At 50.7% G+C, this 15,675-nt stretch overlaps 1 protein-coding gene across 2 annotated transcripts in view; it reads left to right on the top strand.

Annotated features, from left to right (window-relative positions):
- Positions 1 to 15,675, top strand: part of ERG (ETS transcription factor ERG) — a 112,924-nt gene that overhangs the window by 35,944 nt on the left and 61,305 nt on the right. For both annotated transcript variants that reach the window (XM_055126910.1, XM_004615316.2), the window contains exon 2: positions 13,443 to 13,660. In XM_055126910.1, the coding sequence (XP_054982885.1) occupies positions 13,443 to 13,660 (218 nt within the window). The remainder of the gene's footprint in view (positions 1 to 13,442; positions 13,661 to 15,675) is intronic.

Raw genomic sequence — 15,675 nt, 5'->3', positions numbered from 1 at the left:
AACTCTGTGCTCAGGGATCACTCCTGGCAATGCTCAGGGCTTACTCCTAACTCTGTGCTCAGGGATCACTCTTGGCAGTGTGCAGGGCTTACTCCTGACTCTGTATTCAGGATCACTCTTGGCAGTGCACAGGGCTTACTCCTGACTCTGTGCTCAGGATCACTCCTGGCAGTGCTCAGGGCTTACTCCTGACTCTGTGCTCAGGATCACTCCTGGCAGTGCTCAGGGCTTACTCCTGACTCTGTGCTCAGGATCACTCCTGGCAGTGCTCAGGGCTTACTCCTAACTCTGTGCTCTGGGATCACTCCTGGCAGTGCTCAGGGCTTACTCTTGACTCTGTGCTCAGGGATCACTCCTGGCGGTGCTCAGGGGACCGTATGGGGTATCAGGGTCTAACCTGGGTTGCTGTGTGCAAGGTGAGCGCCTTAACCCCTGTACATCTCTCCCCCCACCCAGGGGGAGAGAGACAGAGAAAGGAGAGGAGAGAAGAGACAGAGAGAGAGGGAGAGAGAGAAAGGGAGAGAGAAAGGGAGGGAGAGAGAGAGAGAGGGAGAGAGAGAGGGAGAGAGAGAGGGAAAGAGAGAGGGGGAGAGAGAGGGAAAGAGAGGGAGACAGAGAGAGGGAGAGACAGAGAGAGGGAGGGAGGGAGAGAGAGAGGGAGGGAGAGAGGGGGGGGTGCTGAACTGCTGGTGGGTGGATGGCGGGTGGAGCCAGGACATCTGCACCCCGGCCTCACGCTTGCCAAGGCTTCCTGTTGTGCCAGAATTTCTTCATGAATAAAATTCTTGAAATTTTATCAGAAGCAATGAATCCGTGTGCAGGAGACGCTCCACAAGACACAATCCAGATGTGCAGGACGCTGTACTCGGGGCCGTCAGAGCCAGGCGGGGGGACCTTGCAGGACTCCCTCTGCCCGACCCCGAGGTCTGGTTTGAAATGAGCAGGCGGGAGACCCACCAGCTTCCTGTCAGTCCCCACCTATTTCCCGGGGGCGACAACTGTCATCCTTGGTCACAGCTTGTTTGTATTGCATGTCGGTTGGTCCTCGGTGCTCTGTCCACACAGCACAGATTGAGTGGATTCTATTCTTGGTCTACACAGCGTACATTGGTAGATTCTATTCTCTGTCCACACAGCGCGCTTTGGGTGGGTTCTGTTATCTCTCCACACAATGCATGTTGGGTGATTTCTACTCACATGCTCCATTTCCTCTTGCTGGCCGGCATCGAGCTGTCTATTTTTGTGGTGCTGAGGATGAGAGGTATGGCGTGCTGGAGGTTCAGAGAGAAGCTGGTCCAACTGGAATTGTGACTTTCTCACCTCATGGACCTGAATGACTTCCTTTCTCTCACCCCCTGAACTACCTCCCACACCCACCCCTGCTCCGGCCAAGTAAAGCTTCAAACGTTAGCAGAGTAGAAAAAGGGCCCTCGGAGCTTGCTGCGAGTCTGACCTTTATAGCAATGCTTCCTTGTCCAAATGACTCTTTAGGGGAGTAGGAAAGATTGTGATCCCACTTTCTGTAAGAGGAAACTCTACTTCCCAGGACTCTAAGAACAAAAGCTGTACCACGTACTAAGGAAAGAAACGGGGTGATGGTGTGAGAACATCATGGATTTATTCTTATTATTTTTATTATTTTGGGCCACACCTGGCAGTGTCCAGGGTTTACTACTGACTCTGTGATCAGGGATTACTTCCGACAGGGTTCAGGGGACCCTAGTTGTGCTGGGGATTAAAGCGGGTTGGCCGTGCGTACAAGGCAAGTGCTCTACCTGCGGTACTTTCTCTCCGGCTCCTACTCATCTGGTTTTGTCCATCCATCCACTCATTCTGCCACTGTCTATAGACAACCCCCACTTCCAGGCATGCCTCAGAAGATGCCAGCTGCATGTGCAATGTCTGCTTGAAGCTACAGATTTGAGTGTGTGTGTGTGTGTGTGTGTGTGTGTGCACATGCAGATCCCTTATCTTTAATTGACATGGAACAAACCAATGTGAATGATGTGCAGAGCCCAAGAAAGAGCTGGGCCAGAGAGCAGAGCATTTGGCGTGACTAAAGTGCTCTGGACAGTCAAAGAAAAGGTGCCGCCTGGTCACTCTTCCATCCTCCTTTCCACACTAGAGAAAGATGGTCTTGAATGTAGTCATTCCACAGCGGAGTGCCTCATTGAAGACAGGAGGTTGTAAGTAGGTGATCCTACGCAGATCAGGAGCAGAGATGGATGTGCTGCTGGGAGTGCAGTCTTGGACCCCAGGGAGGGGAGGGTTGGGTCAGTCCCATCAAATTTCAAACTGAAGTACCATAGTCAGGGTTGTTAATCCTTGGGGGCACGAATGCTAGCAGTGGGGTCACCTGCCAGGCCATGTTGGAGCTGGGTGACTGCTGTTTTGTGATGAGAATGAAGCAAGAATGCATGAGTGTCGTTCCCTGGTTCTCCCGGAGGACGAGTGTGCTTGCAAAGAAGAAGTTTCTTTGAGTTGTTGGGTTCCAGGTCTGGGACCCAAGATCTGCATCTCCCGCAAGCTCCCTGTGGTATAGAACTTGGAGTTGGTTGGGCCAGAGCTATAGTATAGCGGGGATGGTGTTGGCCTTGCATACAGCCAACCCGGGTTTGATCCCCAGCCTGCATCTTCCCATAAGGTCCTCTGAGTTCTCCAGGACAAACCCCTGAGTGCAGAGTCAGGAGTAAGCCCTGAGCACTGCTGGTTGTGACCCACCACCTTATCTCCACTCCCCCCCCCCCCAATTTGAACTTGGAGCTGGCAGGAGTGACAGTCGGAGAACATGGGCAGAATCTGTCTTTAAATTCGACTCTCTCCCTCCAAGTATAGGGCAGCTATGATCAACGGTGCCAGTTCCTACCTAGTGGTGCATCTTGGTGCGTCTCTCTCTCGCCACCCCAATCTGGTGATCAACAATAAAGAGAAAATGAATTTTTCCACACCATCACATTTTAGAAAGCCAGTTTAAAAATGAAGTTTAAAAACATGATCAACAATAAAGAGAAAATGAATTTTTCCACACCATCACATTTTAGAAAGCCAGTTTAAAAATGAAGTTTAAAAACATGTTTAAACTTGAAGAAGTTCTAAAACATGAAGAAGGCTTTTTGGTGAGTGTTCAGTGAGCGTGGAAGGATAAGGAAACAGCGACAGAGGAGCATGGACTGTCAGAGCAAAATCCTCCTCTGTCCCGACCCCAAGGCCAGAGCAGAGAAGGCTTCCTTTACCCTCGCTGGAAACGTGCAAACAGGATGTTTCCACACATGTTTTTACACTTTTTCCTTCATCTGTTAAGATGCCTAATGGGGGAAAAATATGTCTCTTTGCAAGAGAACAAAGATGCAATTAACATCACTCACACATTGTTTCTTTCTTAAAACCTCTTTATTGAAGTTTGATTGAAGTAGACGAAGATTGACCCTCTCTGATGGATAGCGTAGCTTGGCTGTAAAATCCACCCAGGAAACTGTCTCCCTAATTAATGCCTCCAGAGTCAGCAGCTCCAAAACGTTTCCCTCTCAGTCCTAATTTACTTTATTGGTTCTGGGGTGATAAGGACACTTCCCAGGAGTCTACCCTCTGAGCAGTGCTGGAACACTCTACGGAGTTGTCAGTGATGCTGTCCAGGGAAGACTTGCATTCTGCTTACCTGGCACGCGGAATCCTTCCCTCGTCCCTTATCATTCTCCTCTCAAAACTATTCCTGATGAGCCCCACCCCAGAATCAACAGACACAGTTTTCTGCACCTGGGACTCGTAGGACTCGTTTCTACGAGTCAGTTCTGCTGTCACTGTGCTTTATAATAATACTTTGATGCTCTACTATGGCGTGATAATACTTTGATGCTCCACTGTGAAATCCCCTGCTGTATTGCTGCTGGGTGCTCACTTCCCCGTGCGATGCTTCATCTCTCCTTGCTTTGGAGACGCTTCATGTTCCCATCAGTCCTCTTGCTCTGTGGCATCCCTGCTTTAAACCTATACAGACTCCAGAAAACACACACACACACACACAAAAAAAACCCCTGTATATTGATTTCTGCATTCCTGTTCCCTGGCTACATGGCCTCCAGCCCTCCCCGGTCTGGATGCCTTCCTCATGCTTGATACCCAATGCTGGGACTGGCTGTGAGCACCAGAAGGCAGATTTCATACACTGTCATGGCTTAGTTTAGTTGTCTGATTATTGTGAGCATTCGAAGAGGAAAACTAAGAAGAGTATTTCGACAATTCGAATTCTGGGAACCAGCTACGTCTTCTTGGGGCCTTGGAGGAATGAGTGAGGCCCGCTGAGGTCAGGAAGGGGTTCATCTTGAGCTCAGTCTTTCCTGAAGAGTGGCGTGTTGGGCAGGGGTGTGTGTTGGGGGGGGGTTGAGCATTTTTGCCGGTAAGAAAGGAGCAACATGCAAGGAGACATTTTGAAGTACTTGATTGCTATGCAGAATAAGGAATTCTCAACTGTGAATAATGTATAGAGGTAGGAACGAATGGTGTGTGTGTGTGTGTGTGTGTGTGTGTATGTGTGTGTGTGTGTGTGTGTGTGCGCGTGTGCGCGCTCGCGAGCGTGCATGCACACGCGCTCACTCCTAATCCCCCACCAGCCCTGGGTTTCATTGACTTAGAGCTGGTATTGACTGTTGTAAACTTGTTTGATTTTGAAGTGACACCACATTGGATAAATACTGTCTTTAGATGGACTTCATTTGCCTACACTCATTTCCTTTGAGGCCAAGCCAAGATTTGAAATAAAAAAAATTTTGGAAGAACTAAAATAGCAATGTGTTAAATTAGAACAACATGAACACAGAGGAGCTAGATGCTGCGTTTAATATATGATTTTAATGCTTCCTCTACTGAAGAATTAAGAGGGAAAGAAAAGAATTTCAAGAAGGGGCAGCAGTAATTCAGAGCCAGCGTGGCCTGACATCTTGAACTCCTAGGATGTGACTTTCTGGATGTTCTAATGAAGACATGCTGGTCAGGTCAACTTAGCCTTCTTGCTGCTTGTCACTTGAGGTAGTGACCGTGTCTGAATGTGGTCATGTATGTGTTGAATACATCTACCACGAGATTGGTGTAATATTGGGCGAATGGTGGTTCCCTGGGCCCCCTTCCCTGGAGTTGACTTTCTAGAACCATTTCCTTCTGGTGCTCCACCAGAAGAAGCTATAAACAATCGATTTCTATTGTAATTCATTCATTTTCACAGTCTGGAGACACCTTGGGACCTCAAGTGACTCTGGCTTGATTAGTTCTTGATGGAGTCCCCACTGCCTACTTCTTCCCTGTGAGATTCTTTAGCAGAGGTTTGACATCACTCAACATGAAACTCATGCACCCAACACAGGGACATCCTGGCCTGTGACTAGTCTGATTTACCAAGGCAAAAAAAAAAACAAACCCAAAAACCCAGGTTTGCTGATTGGAACTGCTTAGTAAGAAAGAATTGAAAGCATCTGGTCTTCAGCTCCTAGAGGACCGTGCTGGATTTGGAAGCGTCCTCACTGAGTTCCATCCAGTGAGGGCACTTCCAAAAGGTTTTCCACCTTTCCTCTTGATCATTTTATTCCATCCTAAATGTTGGGATTCTGAGCACTGATGCCCTGAATCTCTGTCCACTTCTTTCCTCTTCCAGTCTCTGTCGCTGCCTCTGTCTCTCCTCCCCCACCCCCCACCCCCTGGCTGATGTGTTCTGCTCTTTCCATATCACGGTGTCAACAAGCTGTTTGAAGGCTTCCTGGGTGGGGGGAGAGGGTCATAGCAAGACACAGACCCTTCTTTGGCCCCGTCCGCAGAATCACGGTGCTGTGATTGCTTGTGCGATGTGTCCAGGCTTCAAAGCTGGGGAGGGGGGTGGGGGGTGGCGGGCAGGGAGGTGTAGCCTGGAATCCACACATTGCAGCCAGTCCTTTCAGGGACCTGTTGATTTCCTGATGGGTCAGCTGTCTGTGAGGCATGAGAATGTGGGGCAAGGGCAACCCAACCCATCGGAGTGCCAGGCGTTATGGGGTGCAGCCAGTTTTGCTTGGTTCTAGGTGAGGGAGAGGGAAGAAACGGTTTTGCTGTGGCCTGTACAGGGTTGAGAACAGAGAGGTGGGTGAGTGGCCCAAGACCCCACTGGGTTCCTGCTGGACGAGTGTTTTGAGTGTGGGTCCTATGCTGTGAATCTATGATCCAGACCTCCTCATACTTCCTCCCGTTTTTCTCACTGGGTTTGCTCTTACTGGAGGCACTGCAGTTGGGTTGGGACTCTCGTTCTGCAGACATCACCGTCTGGCTTCAGGATCAACTCTCTGCACTCTTTGCCCCAGTTCCGTCAAGAAATACTCAAGCCAGAGTCCTCTAAGGTCCTGAAGTGTCTCTAAACTGTGAAAACTTACACCAACATCACACCAGTCCCCCATGGATGCAGCTGAGGGACGCTCGTCATTCCAAGACTCCGTGGCAATCCCCCAGCAGGCCCAGGCTCTGCAGGAATTTAAGTTCGGGGCAGTTCTCTTTATTAATCATGCAATATTTGGATGAACCACAGGGATCACAGGCCAGGAGAAATCTGTGTCGGACTTTTCTATTCTAACTCTTTTCCTTGAACTATGGGAACCTCTCAAAGTATTCATCTGTGTGGAAGGGGAACCCAAAGCTCCCTGGAATGTTTGCTGGAAATAATATCATACTGATATCGACACAAAGGACATTCATCATTTTTCAAATTTCATGTTAGGCTTTTGTTTGTTTGTTTGTTTTTTGGCTGTTGGGTCACACCCATTGATGCTTACTCCTGGTTCTGCACTCAGAAATTACTCCTGGCATTACTCAAGGGAGCATATGGAATGCTGGAGATCAAACCCAGGTTGGCAGCATGCAAGGCAAATGCCCTACCAGTGACTGTACCATCACTCCGGCCCTCATGTTAGTTTTAAAGGCAATCCTATTGGATACATTGCTGTACCAAGTCTAGTTACTTGTGGCTAGAAGTCTGCTTTAGTCTCATGATCAGAAGTGTGGATTAGCCGTTACCCATCATGTGGATCCACTGGGATAGTCCTCCCATGTTATAGGTGATTGCAGCACTCAAGGGAATTCATAAATACTGGGGGTTAAACAGCGATGCATTTTTTGGGGGGGTAACTTTGATTAGAATTTATGTGTTTTTGCTCAGTTCATAAAATGGCATTGGTATTATGCCATTTGCCACATCGAATATCCCAACTTTTCTTCAGCTACAGAAAGAAAAACATCAAACTAAAAACACCCTCTCGCACACACCAGTCTAAAGTTCAGATCTTTTTATAGAAACATAGAGGCAGGCATATTAAATTACTGTGCTATATTTCTGCCAGTGTTTGCCTTTTTCTAACATCTCAGTTATAAAGTCACCCCAGCCTTTCCCAGCAGGTCAGGGACACTGAATAAGGACAACCACTACCCCCATACATAAATATTTTTTAAAAATTTTATTTATTTTTTGAGTCATGAGATACAGAGTTACAAGGCTGATCGTGGTCAGGCCTCAGTCATACAACATTCTAACACCCATTCCTCCAGCAAAGTACATGTCCCAGCACCAGTTTCCCTTGTGCCATCTTTCCCCAAGCCTATACCTATGGCAGACTCTCTCTCTCTCTCTCTCTCTCTCTCTCTCTCTCTCTCTCTCTCTCTCTCTCACACACACACACACACACACACACACACACATACTTTGGTGCATTACGGTTTGCATACAAACACTGAGAAATTACCCTGTTTGTTCCTTTACCTCCTCTCAGCACGCAGTTCTTGTCCAGAGTGATATTTCCAACTCTCTCTGTCACGGTGTTCCCTGTTCTCTGCCAACTGCCTTCTCCCCCAGTATTTGAGTAGGCTTCCCACCATGCACCAGTCTTCCTGGCCCTTGTTCCTTGTTTTTACTGTCCTTGGGTATTGGTCTCATATTGTGTGTGTGTGTGTGTGTGTGTGTTCTAATATCCCACAAATGAGTCCAGTCATCCAATACATATTAACTCTGGCAGCTACAGAGACCCTCCTGCCTAGAGGAAGGCAGCTAGGGGAGATCCCCCAGCTAGAAATAAAGCTGACCAGGGACACAGGACGGACTCCGCCCAGAGGCCAGGCAAAGTCCCTGGGGATGGGGAGTGGAGGAATTCCTGTTTCGGGCTCCTCACCTATCCCCAGGCTCCTGGATTTCATCCTGCTGCTCCCAGTGCTCTTGCTCTTTGAGGTCTCAGGGCTGAGGCCCTGGGGGCACCCATGCCCAGGCAGAGCTTGGTCACTCTTTGTCACCATGGGGATGGTGACGCTGCTGAGCAATGAGCCAAGTGAGCTGGGGTCTGTGTGGTCCCTCCATCGCCCTCAACTTGCTGCACCTACCACTTACTCCCTTTGTTGATTGCCTTTTGCTCTCTGTGTCTCACTGTGGGTGATCTGTAGTTTGGGTTTCCTTGAAGCTACTCTTTGGAGGTCCTGCTTTGACAAAAATATCAATCTGGACAGACATAGAAGGACTGCACTCATTTGTGGAATATAAAATAACATAATATGAGACTGACACCCAAGGAAAGTAGACACAAGGGCCAGGAAGATAGCTCCATAGTTGGCAGCCTGTCTCATGAGCTGGGGGAGAAGGCAGCTGGGACAGAGAAGGGATCACTAAGTCCATGATGGTTGGAGGGATCGCTCGGGATGGGAGATGCGTGCTGAAAGTAGATAAAGGACCAAACGTGATGGCCTCTCAGAATTTATATTATAAACCATAATGCCCCAAAGTAGAGAAAGGGTATGGGAGAAATTCTCTGCCAAAGAGGCAGGGGAAGGGTTGGATAGGGGGGGTATACTGGGGACATGGTGGTGGAGAATGTGCACTGGTGGAGGGATGGGTGTTTGATCATTGTATGACTGAAACTCAAACATGAAAGTTTTGTAACTGTACCTCATGATGATTCAATAAAATATGTATTTTATTGTATGTATTGCAAAATATATATTTTATACACATTTCAATAAAATGTGTGTTTTATTGTATATATTATAATATATAATATAATAATAAAATATATATTATTCACACTTATTATCTAGTTCTCCCTCTTGGAGAACCCGGCAAGCTACAGAGAGTATCCTGCCCACACAGAAGAGCCTGGCAAGCTCCCCATGACATATTTGATATGCCAAAAACAGTGACAATGATGGGTCTCATTCCCCTGACCCGGAAAGAGCCTCCAATGCGGTACCGTTGGGAAGGACGAGTAAAGAGAGGCTGCTAAAATCTCAGGGCTAGGACGAATGGAGACGTTACTGGCGCTGGCTCGAGCAAATCGATGAACAATGGGGTGACAGTGATACAGTGATATATTATAAAAATGTATATATATTATATATATACATATATCTCAGTCTCTTGGCAAAGTGTCTCTCTCACAGCTGCACACTTTGTTCTGCCCTTCCTCACTTTCCAGAGACAGTTTCTCCCCCAGTGAATTAGTGGCCCCTCTGGAAGTTCTAAATCAGAGAGCCTCTCCCCACGTTAGACCAGATTAGCTTTGAGGACAATTTTACGAGGGGAATAAAAGACAAGGCCCCCCTGCCCCCACTTTCGCCTCCCTTATCTCTCACTTTTGGAAGTTTCCTTCTTTTTTTTCCCTTCCCTAAATCAATCTCAATTAACTTTGATATCTTTCTTTAGAAAACCATGTGCTGAATAATGCTTTGCCAGATGTGGGCTGGATTCCTATCCTCTTCCCAACACACACGGAAGCCTGTTTTCCTTCTAATATTTCAGCCCAGCTTAAAAAAATAAATGCTTTGCTATTTTCATGGGATCCTTAGATGCGCTTGCAAGAACATCCAACTTTGTCGGGGGGAGACGCCGATAAGCATTTGCTCCTCCTTTTGTCGCAAAAGCTACGGTCTGTTTTGTGTCTAATGTAGAATATGGCCTGTCCCCTCCGTGGAACCTGGATGCGTGTTTCTCTTTCAGCCAAAGCCACCGTTACCTACGGTGTCATTCCCCACCCAGCCTGGTGGATTCAGCTAGCGGGACGGGGGCACCGGGTGTGCTGTTTCCCGCTCTGGACAACCCCCACTACTGCAGCCTGCGCTGGGAGCAACTGCTGGCCTTGCGAAATGATTGACGAGGCGGTTGTTTTCTTGTCTCCCTTCCTTCTTTATACTTGCTTTTGGAGACTCACTGGCAGTGACCAGGGCTTACTCCTGACTTTCACTCCTGGTGGGGCTCAGGGGACACCCTCTAGGGTAGTGGGGATCGAGTTGGGGCGGGAGCGAGACAAGTGTTTTGGCCGCTTGACGTCTCTCTGGCCCTTTCTGTCTCTCTTCTTCTGCCCGCCTGGCGTCTTGGCCGGCACGGTCCATTCTTTTGTAGGTGCTGATGTTTAAGCTGCTGGCTTCTTCCTGCTCCCCGCCCCCCCCCCCCCAAGACGTACCTTGAGTGTTTCTAGAGACTTCAAAGAAGGCGTTTTACAATCTGGCAGCTCTCATCAATACAATTGCCTGCATATTTGAGAGTAGCCACAAGAATCAATCTTAATGATAGTGCTCATTGCAAAATATCCATATGTGCCAGGGATGTGGCTTGGCAGTAGAATGCACCAGCTTGTGTGGGTTCTGGAGCCATGTTGCACACCACAGACACGCATATCGAGTGCAGAGTACACACACACACACACACACACACACACACACTCCCGTGACATCCCAGGGTGGTGAGCCATACACAGCTTGACTGATTGTGATCCCTGCCCCCGTGAAGTACAGAGGACCGTGCTGTGCCCATGAAATGGGGATTATGGCGGCTGCACGTGTGCGGCCTCACCGCAGCTGCACGAGCATGACTCCAGAGGCCAGTTAAACTACTTTTGGTACCGGCAGCTCCTTGCAGAAATGTCTCCAGACTGTGAAATAAGTCGCGGCCCCATGCCTGCCTAGGAGGGGAAAGGTTTTTCTCTCTCACCTTTTCCTTGCCGGGGGCAGGGGGGAGTGGGGGGGAGGGCGTGGCGACCGCCATATTATGAGGACCACTAATGAGAGATACAACCTTGCAATGATAAATTTCTGGAAGAAATTTCCCTGGACTTAGTTGCTAAAATACAGAAATCCAAAACCTTGCGGCCGCGATCACGGCTGCATGACCTCATATCTCTTCATAGCAGGTCTGACTCTAGTGGGGAACTCTTAACAATAATAGTGAGTTTTTTGTTGAAATATTGAATGTAACCAAAGTAAAGAGAAAGTAAAGTGAAATTTATCAGTTATACAGGCGGGGGTAGGTGGGTGGGGGGATGGGAGGTTTACTGGGGTTTTTTTGGGTGGTGGAATATGTGCACTGGTGAAGGGATGGTTGTTTCAGCATTGTATAACTGAGACTTACGCCTGAAAGTATTGTAACTTTCCACATGATGATTCGATAAAAAAGAGAAATGGGCGTTATATGCCAATTTCTGTGTATCAAGTATTATCATTGAAGCTATGTGCTGGAGGCAGTTCTTTCGTTCAAATGCCGTCCACTGCTCTGAGTGTAGAACCCTTAAGAAGGAAACCTTGTCCCCTTGTTTCTAGCTGGGTCAGGCCAGCAACCCCCCATCCTGGGCATAGGGTGAAAACAGCTGGTGTAGGGGTTGGGATGGTGGAAGGAAGGAGTGGCAGAGACCCCGCTGGGTTGGGAGGTGCTTTGTGAAATGGTGTGTGTCCCCTAAAGATTCTGAAACTCCTGGGCAGGAGGGGGCCTCCACTAGGACTGATGCAAAGAGCAGCTCGAGAATGAAAAGGAGCAATCCTGTGCTCACGATCTTCCGTGACGAGGAGCAGCAGGACTGTCGGAGGCAGAGGCAGAGAGGGCGGAAGCTAAGACACACCCCTGTCCTGTCCTTCTGTCTCTCTACACCTGACCCAGCTCAGGGCGGGGACTGACTGTCCAGGGCTCAGACTTCCACCCTGGAGATGCTTTTTGGGTCACACCCGTGATGCTCAGGGGTTACTCCTGGCTCTGCACTCAGGAATTACTCCTGGCGGTGCTCAGGGGACCATATGGGATACTGGGAATTGAACCCAGGTCGGCCATGTGCAAGGCAAATGCCCTACCCACTGTGCTATTGCTCCAGCCCCCCAGCTCCAATTTTTCCTTTAAAAGAAGGCGGTGACCCAGTCAGCCTGTTCCTCTGCTCTGAGTAACAGTCCTGGGGCCCCCAGCATTGAGGTGGAAATGACTGAGCCTGAGGGGAGCTCAGGGGTGCTGTTTCCCCATCCCTGAAGCCACAGGGGAGTGTGGTTTCTCTGGCCAGTGGCTGGTTTCTCACCAGGGCAGTTATAATTCCGCACCCAGGCCTGGAGTGATTAGTTTAGTGGGGAGGGCACTTGACTTGGCATGCAGCCAGCCTGGGTTCGATCCACATGCCTCATATGGTCTCCCACACCCACCAGGAGTGATCCCAGATCCCAGTGAGCACAGAGCCAGGAGTAAAAGCCCTGAGCACTGCCAGGTGTGCCTGCTCCAAACAAACAAACAAACGAACAAACAAACAAACAAACAAACAAAAAATTCCAGGAGAACTTTGTTGAGTAGTCTGTGAAATCGAAGCCTCAACAGCGGCCGGCCACTTGCTTGAGTTCAAAGCCAGAGAGACTAGCGACGAGACATCCCTATTTTTTTTTTTTAATAAAATCTTAGCAAATGGGGCCAAAGAGTCAAGAAACTCCTAGCATAAGCAAGGAAGGGGGAAATCTAGAGTGATGTGGAAATCACAAGCAAGCTGGTCTGTGGGGGCATCTGAGAAAGACTTTCAGGAATAGGGCTTGGGTGAGGGGATCCGTTATCACCGGCGTAGAAGCCCCCTCTTGAACTGACCTCGCACCCAAGAGGAAACATCTAGACTTCTCCTGGGTGTCCAGATTCTGCTGGCTCTCCACTTCCCCTTCCCGGCCCGGCCTCTCCGCCTCTCCCAGCCTCTCCTGGGAGCGAGCATGGCCTCTTTGGCCAGATGCTGAGGTGTGCGCGTTGGCGTTCTGGTTTGAAATCCTCACGGCCGTCCTGTACGCTGTCTGCCCGAATTAGAGATTGCATTTGTCACGTAATGACATATGTAATTGGATGTCTTCGGAGACCTTTGAAATTCAACTTCCTTGAGTTGAGATTAAAGTGGGGGGACCCGTGCCGCCGGCCTGCAGGCAAGGCCGGGGAGGCTCAGTTAAGCAGAGAAGTTTTCGGGGGCCGCCGGGTCTAACGGTTGTGGTCCTGGCGGAGCGGGGTGGGGGGTTCGAGGAGAGAGAAGCAGAGAACTTTTGCTGTTTCTCTCCTGAGTGGTGGGCTGGAGGCTGCGCCTGTGCTCTCCAGGGGGGTCACGGTGGGAAGTGACCGTCCTGCGGGTCTGCGAAAGGGGCAGAGCACCCCTGGCCGCCCGTCTTGACCGTGCGTGTGTCTGCGTGTGCAGGAAGCTCTATCGGTGGTGAGCGAGGACCAGTCCCTGTTCGAGTGCGCCTACGGGACCCCGCACCTGCCCAAGGCCGACATGACCGCCTCCTCCTCTGGAGACTATGGCCAGACGTCCAAGATGAGCCCCCGGGTGCCGCAGCAGGACTGGCTGTCCCAAGCGCCCGCCAGGGTCACCATCAAGATGGAATGCAACCCCAACCAGGTGAACGGCTCCAGGTAAGGATGCGGCCGGCCCTCGCCCCCCTCCCTCTGAGATTCTGCCCCCCAGAGAAGCCACAAGGGGACATGAACCTGGGGGGTGCAAAGGGGCCAACAGGGGAGAGTGTTCTGGGGCCAGGGACACTGTCCTCCCCTGCCCACCCTGTGTTATGGGGGGTGGAGGGTGTAAAAGCCCAAGCCGGTGGCCCCGAGAGCTCTCACTGAAGGCAGTGTCTGATTCCGTTACCCAGGGGCCAACCCTAGGGGAGGAGGAGCCCACAGATGGCCAAGTCCGTGCCATGGGGGGCAGGGGGGTCATTACCAGGAAAATCCCCCTGACTTAGGTTTTTCGGGAGAGCTTCAGCTAGTGTCTGGGAGGGGAGCTGATGTCCAGGGGCTGCTGATGGCTCCTGGGTCAGTCCAGCTCCCTCTCTGCCCCAAAGTACTCAGCTTCTCCTTCTTGCCCCCTGAATCTAGTGAGCACGGCTGTGCCCGGGGAATGACTGGCATCCTGGGTTCTGGGGGTTGTCTGTCACCCAGGATGTGTCAGCAGGAACATGCACCCTCCCACCCCACTGGCCGGCTCCAAAGGCCTCTTGGGATGTTGTCGGGAAGGGTCAAGTTGATTCAGTGATACTCGAGCACCCCATGGGGAGGCAGGAGAAACTCAAAAGCTCAGGAGCCAAGAAGGAGAATTCCCTCTAGTGGTCATATCATCAGAGAGAGAGAGAGAGGAAGGGAGGGAGGGAGAGAGAGAGGGAGAGGGAGGGAGGGAGATAGAAGGAAAGAGAGAGAGAAAGAGAGAGGGAAGGAGAGAGAGAAAAAGAGAGGGGGAGGGAGGGAGAGAGGGAGAGAGAAAGAGAAGGAGGGAGGGAGAGAGATGGAGGGAGGGAGGGAGAGAGATGGAGGGAGAGAGAAAGAGAGAGGGAGAGAAAGAGGGAGGGAGGGAAGGAAGGAGAGTGAAAGAGAGGGAGGGAGAGAGAGGGAAGGAGAGAGAGAAAGAGAGAGGGAGGAGAGAGAGAAGAAGAAGAAAAGCACCTGCCATTGAGGCTGGCTGGGGGCAGGGAGTCGAGGGGGAACGGAAGCTGGGGACATTGGTGGTGGGGAATGTGCACTGGTGGAGGGACGGGTGCTGGACCATTGCGTGACTGAACCCAATCATGAACCACTTTGTAACCATCTCCTTGTGATTGAATAAAGAATATAAACAAATAAGAGTTCACATCACCTGACAGAGTCTGGGAGCAGCCCTCCTGCCACGCCCCAGCATGGGGGCTGCTGCTCTCTCAGGCCCACCCAGGTGCACGTTACAGGGGACCCCGGATGGGCGTTCACTGTGCCCGTCCGTCTCGGGCCTCTGGCTCCCAGTCTGCCTGGGGCTGAACCTGCTCTGCGTCACCATCCTGGTTCCTGAGTCCCTGAACCGTTGTCTTGACTTTCTAGCACGGTGTTGGGTCCCAGCACCTGAGCGGAGTTGTCCTTCCCGGGACTGGCCGTGCCGAATGCAGTGATGGGAGGGTCCGGAACATCCCTCACTTCCTCTCCCTTCCTGAGCGAGGGGAGACCAGCTCTGGTGTGGGGACAGCTCCAGGGCAGCTGCGGTTCCAGCCCAGACCTGGCGGCGAGCTGGCAGGTGCAGGGCAGAGACTTGGCACGTGGACCTACACCTTCATGCCCTCCCTCCCCGTGCTGGGACCCCACCACCTTGGCCTGAGGGGGCGCCGGCCACACCAGGGGTCTCTGGGGCTACCTAGGTCAAGATATTCCTTAAAGCTTTCTTTATCCGTGGCCAGATTACACCTGCAGGTGACGTTTCAGTGTGTGTGTGTGTGTGTGTGTGTGTGTGTGTGAGAGAGAGAGAGAGAGACAGAGAGAGACAGAGAGAGACAGAGACAGAGACAGAGAGAGACAGAGACAGACAGACAGAGACAGACAGACAGACAGACAAATGCAGGGGAGAAGACAGGGATGGAGCGAGGCAGGAGGAGAGGAAATGAGCGATAGAGAAATGAGAGCGAGAGAGGAGGGAGAGG

The sequence above is a fragment of the Sorex araneus genome, chromosome 2 (assembly GCF_027595985.1).
Source record: "Sorex araneus isolate mSorAra2 chromosome 2, mSorAra2.pri, whole genome shotgun sequence".
NCBI classification, from domain to species: Eukaryota; Metazoa; Chordata; class Mammalia; order Eulipotyphla; family Soricidae; genus Sorex; species Sorex araneus.
The sequence above is the reverse complement of the archived record's forward strand: the minus strand, read 5'-3'. Positions and strand labels throughout refer to the sequence as shown.